The sequence below is a fragment of the Hippocampus comes genome, unplaced genomic scaffold (genome assembly GCF_001891065.2).
Source record: "Hippocampus comes isolate QL1 unplaced genomic scaffold, H_comes_QL1_v1.1 scaffold50, whole genome shotgun sequence".
Taxonomy (NCBI): domain Eukaryota; kingdom Metazoa; phylum Chordata; class Actinopteri; order Syngnathiformes; family Syngnathidae; genus Hippocampus; species Hippocampus comes.
In genome coordinates, this window is record NW_017805122.1 from 1,587,249 (window position 1) to 1,592,611 (window position 5,363).

The 5,363-nt window shown below is 50.8% G+C and overlaps 1 protein-coding gene across 1 annotated transcript in view; it reads left to right on the plus strand.

The window, feature by feature from the left end:
• atxn7l1 (ataxin 7-like 1) overlaps positions 1–5,363 on the plus strand; it is an 18,532-nt gene that overhangs the window by 6,766 nt on the left and 6,403 nt on the right. Inside the window, 6 exon segments of the mRNA XM_019866131.1 lie at positions 86–257; positions 425–475; positions 1,973–2,080; positions 4,527–4,635; positions 4,919–5,105; positions 5,242–5,363. The exon segment at positions 5,242–5,363 is cut by the window's right edge and continues 6 nt beyond it. Coding sequence (XP_019721690.1) covers positions 237–257; positions 425–475; positions 1,973–2,080; positions 4,527–4,635; positions 4,919–5,105; positions 5,242–5,363 — 598 coding nt within the window. The 5' untranslated portion in view covers positions 86–236.

Consider the following 5,363-nt stretch of genomic DNA (forward strand, 5'->3'; position numbering starts at 1 on the left):
CCCGCGCTTTCCCCGCACCCTCCAGCCGCCAAGTGTTTCTGTGATTGACTCGCCTCCTCCACCAACACGCAGCGTCTGTCAAAAGCAGCCAAGTAACTGTCAAAAAAGACGACTGCCAAATGGCCAATGGAGAGCCCGACTTGTGGGCCACGCACTCCCCGAAGCTGCGAGGCGAACATTGACGCTGCGTGTTTTTTCGGCCCACTTGACTCCTACACCGAAGCTATGTTGGAACTATGCACTACTTGAAAGTTTTGGTAGCTGCTTTTTTTTTTGACAGCGAGTTGGAGGGGGGGGGGGTGGCAGCTATTGCTAGCAAGCTAATGCTAACCACTGTGTCAAAGTATGCGTGCGCAAGTTTGGAATGTGTCTTTTTATTTAATTCGCTTTGACAGTTTTTTTGGGTTTGTTTGTTTCCACGCAGAATCGCTTTTGGAGAAGTGTCACGGAGAGTTTTGCGGTGTCAATGAAGAAGGTGAGTTTGGGGTGGGGGGCGGGGGGGAGTTGAAGTTGTCGCGTTAAGCTGCGGGGATGGCTTGTTTGTTGCAGCGTGGTCGTCTGTCGCTGCTTCAAGTTGCACTTCGACTCGGATTCGGAGACCGAACTGGCAACAGGTCGAGATAATCGTAGTTCAGAGAGAGCATTTGTGCTTTTGAAAACTATTAAATGCACTTTGTTTACAGTCAGCGGCGTATTAAAAAAAAGGGGGGTCCAAGACAAAAATATTTACATTTTTGTTCGACTTTTGTCCCTATTTTACTCGAGTCGCTTTTTATCACAGAAATGATTAAGACATTAAAAACGACGTCAAACCGAGCCAGCATGGTCAGAAAAGTTGTTGCTCCGTGATCCATGCGTCTCCTTTATTATGTTTACGTCAATGCCATACTTTTTCGACAGCTCCCTTCATTTTACGACAGCTTCGAAGTAGGACATACTAAGAGAGCCTTGGGGTGTATACATTTTTACTTTTAGCAAAAATAAAATGCCAAATGCAAGCCAAACAGTTTAAAAAAATATTCAAATGAAGGACACTTAAAATAAATGCTTTGCGTTAGTAGGACTACATTTTCCATGATTCCTCGACACAATGACAGGAAGTAATTGCCATTCCGGTATTTATTATTATTGTATAAATTATGAAAAGAAAAATGTGAAATTTTAACTGCATATTTGTGTGTGTGGGGGGCGGGGGGGCTCTTGAACCAGTTTTGGAATTCCTTCGCACCTTGTGAGGTATAAATACTCCCAGGCGCAGCACGTCACGCTCTTGAACCGCCGCCAAGCCGCAGCCCTCATGCGCGCGCAAATAAACACGCGGCTGGGGAAAGTCTTCACACCGGCTGGTCAAATACCACCCCGACCCACACACGCACACACACACACAGTCACGACCATGCTTAAATCTTCCTCAGTCGGAGCCAGAGTGAAACTGTACATGCCGACTGGCAAGCAGCAAGGAAAACAAACCTTGCAAGTGTTCCCCAGCTCCGTTGCGCTTCCCACAGGTCGTCTTTGTGTGTTGGAATGGCTTCATGTCGTGCTGCGCTGTTTTTTGTAATAGTTGGGAGTGGGGTGGGAATAAAGAATAAAAATTGTTCTGACTCCCAAGAAGTCAGCGGAATGAAAGGGTGCGTGTCATGGCAGCGAGTAAATTGCAATTATCAAAAAAAGTTGTAAAAAAAAAAACAACCTGATTTGAAATTCGACGGTGAAGAAATTGGAATTGTGGAATGAATTTGGGGCTTCAGGTTAGTTCGCAACAAGTCAGCCAGTCTTTGTCTTTTCAATGCAGACAGGAACTTAGAGTAACTCGTCGCTTTCGGCACCTCTCACTAAATGTGGATGCGTTCAAAACGACGACCCGAATCTGCCCGTCGCGTTCATCCTGCGTTTGTATACGGATGTTGGTCAGGAAGTCGCCCATCGACCGCTTTGTGTGTTGACGCCTGCTTCTCGCCGCCCTCCTCAGGGATCCTCCGCTGCCGCCGTCTGTTTCCAGTGCTGGAGGACTTTCATCTCGTTGTCTGCCATGTCTGCAATCAGGTGCTCACCCCTCAGGGCTTCCTCACACACTACGGTAAGATGAACCGCGTGTAGAGTGATTTTTATTGACCCCCCCCCACCCCCCACAAGGTGCTGACAGTCGTCGACATTTAATATTTATGGTCGTAAATCCCTGAAGTGGGGTTGCACACATGCTAACAAACAAAACATATTTTCTCTCCCCATTCGGCTCGGAAATAGTTCGGTGAACACATTCAATATCTGAATATGTTTAAAAAAAAAAAAAAAAAGCCAAAAATAACTGTACGTTTTTGCTGATTTATTTAAAAAAAATTTTGAAGCCCTAACTCAAATCGTCCGATTCAATCAGTCGGCGTATTAATCACTCTCATCCGTTGACACCCACGTCACTCACCGGGCCAGGCTCCACCTTTGAAAGACATCCATGGTCAAAACTCGCATACGTTTGTAGAATGTGAGGATGAGGACAAGTCGACAAAAATTATACCTGGGCCGCACGTCATTGTTTAATTAATCATGCAAAATATTTTTTTCCCCCTCTCATTAATTGATGCCATAATCATGAGACGAATCAATTCTCAAAATATTTGACAGCCGCGCCCTTCAATAGATTCAGTGCGGCGTTGATCGCGTCAAGCTCACCCCCCACACGTGGCTCAAGTTGTCCACATTTGCTCTCAAATTGAACAAAATATATCCCTCTTTGCTCTTCCCGATTTTAGTCTGCCCTTGAGCAAAGCACCCCCCGCCCCCATCGAATCTGCATGCCCCAAATTAAGAATCTTTACACCGTCATCGGTGCTAACAGATTGCGACTTGATTCGCTCTCAACGACCCCCCCCCCCCCCCCCCCCCCCCCCCCCTTGATGCTGCTTCCGGCACATGTTCCAACACACACACACACACACACACACACACACACACTGCTTCCTGAGAGAGAAAAGAGACTCCGTCATAATTGCATGCGCACGCATTCTTACTTTCAGTTTCTCCGCGGAAAGAGGTCAGTGGTATTGTGAGGGCGCGCACACACACCAACACACACATCGACGCAGGCTCCCGGCAGCCACTGTTGTTTTGTCCCTGCTCCTACAGCACCCCCCTTCCGAGCCTTGGTTGCAGCGGTTCTGCTTGCTGACACGCACACAATTGGCAGGGAGGGGGGGGCGAACAACAGGTCTAAAACGCACTCTGAATACATGCGCGCGCACACACACACACACACACGTGGCGCGTGAACCAACACGATGTCGTCGCTCGGCGCACGTGAAGTTTGTATTCATGAGGCGTGTTGGAGTCCTGACTTCAAATTCAAATTACGGGGCGGACTCGAGCGCGTCACGCACGCATTCCCCAAAAATGCTCCGGCCGCAGGTGAACGATGCAGCCGCGCGTTTCTTCCCGTTGTTGTTGCCACCGTCGCGAGCGACGTGGTCGGCTCTGTTCTCCCCCCCACCCTCCGCTCTGGATGTTTTGACGCCACGTCGTGATCCGTTCGTTCGAATGCACGGACAAAGCGTCTGCTTTCCTGCTTGACCTCCCCGTCAGGGTCAGGCATACACACACTTGCTTCGGTCGGCTTGGAGTTGTTTTACGCAAACGTGTTTATTTTTACGCCCATTCCCAATAAATCAAAATATGGTTCCTTTTTTTTTTTTTTTTTTAAATTTGCTTTGGTTCCCCCCACCCCCCCCACCCCCATTCTTATTTTAGTGCCACTTGCTGCTTGCTGTCTTGTCGGGTGTTTTGGGCGCACAAAAAAAATAAAGCAAAATATACGACAGTCAAACTGCCGCTCAAATAGGCTTTGATGTTGTGCATCGATTTTTATTTTTTATTTATTTTTGGTTCCAATTTTGGAGCCTCTCGGCTGTCAAAAGTAAGCAAAAGTAGGCGCAAGAACGACGTTTTGTTTTCCTGCTGCCACTTTGGTGTTATTTCAATCCCTTCACAGTCTTCATTTGCGCCCCCCCCCCTCCCCGAACTATTGATCGCAGCTCGCAACACCCCCTGGCCTTCCTCTGTGTAAACGAGCCAGCCGAGCTCGCTCATCACGCACCCGGACCGGGCCAATCGTCAGCCGGTTCGGCTCGCCGCATCGCCATAACGACAGGCAGGCAAGAGGGCGTCGTCGCCGAGGCGTCCTTGCAGTTAAGCGGCCCGGTGACCTCGCCCTGACCGCCGCCCGTCGATCGTAAATCACTACAGCGAATTCCCCAACCGCGACTCGAACCGATGCGGCCGGGGCGGAGTCTCACCCACGCGAGCGCCGAAACCGAAACGGCGTCCGCGTACCTGCCAATTGCCACTGTGGACTTTGATCTCGCGACTCGGAATCCAGCTGCCTTCGGTCCTCGGCTTCCACTCGCCTGTTTACTCACCTGCCATCCACACACACGACACTCACGTCCCCGTCGCGTTCCGACGACGCAGTCTGTCCGCTTGTTTATTTTTACTTTCCCTCTTCCCGTTTCCTCTGTGTCCCTTCATTCAGGTAGTCGGGGTTTAGCGTCCCAGTGAGACAAGAGAGCAAGAATCCTGGACCGCATCCCCCCTCCGTCCCCTCCCCACTTTGCCCCCCCCACCAAGACATGCATAGCAAGAACCGTAAGTGCGCGCTCCTCTCTCGATTGATTCCCCCCCCCCTGCCCGCTTTCTGGGCTCGCCACGCCCGCATTCCGCTCCAAATGTATTTCTAATTGATGGCTGCGGTGAGTTGGCACGGCGCGCGCTCTCGGTGGCGTTTGGCAGCGGGGGAGGACGCCGTCGGTCCTTTGAACTCAATCGGTACCTGCCAATTCTAGGACCAAGTCTGAAAAGACGTTTCAAAACGTCTTTGGGAGTGAATGAGTCAACAATGCACGGTCTCCGCGTTTTTGTCTCGTTTCAGAGAAGCGCCACGGCTCTTCGGTCCCCTCCAGGAGCTCGCTGGTCCTCATGAAGGCCAAGGCGCCCGCCGTGGCGGGCGGTCCCGGGGACGCCATGGCCTTTCGGATCCCCAAAGACTATCCTCACTCGCGCTTCAGCAAAGCGCCGCTCGCCGTCTACCCTCCGAAGGGGGCTCGGAGCAAGCCATGGTGCGCGCCGTACACGCTCAACTCCCACTTTGACTGTTGTGAATATTCGTACTGTCAAATGCACTTTTGAAATCACAAACTTTTTTTTTTTTTGTTTGGAACTGCATGACGATTCCCCGTTTTTTATTCCCTCCAGTGTGTCTCTTCCAGTGGTGAGCTTGGAGAAGATGCCGTGCCTCAGCCGAGCAAACTCCGCCTCGCAAGTCCGCCTCTCGGCCCCGTCGTCTTCGCCCTCCTCGTCCCCCCTCAAGCACCCGC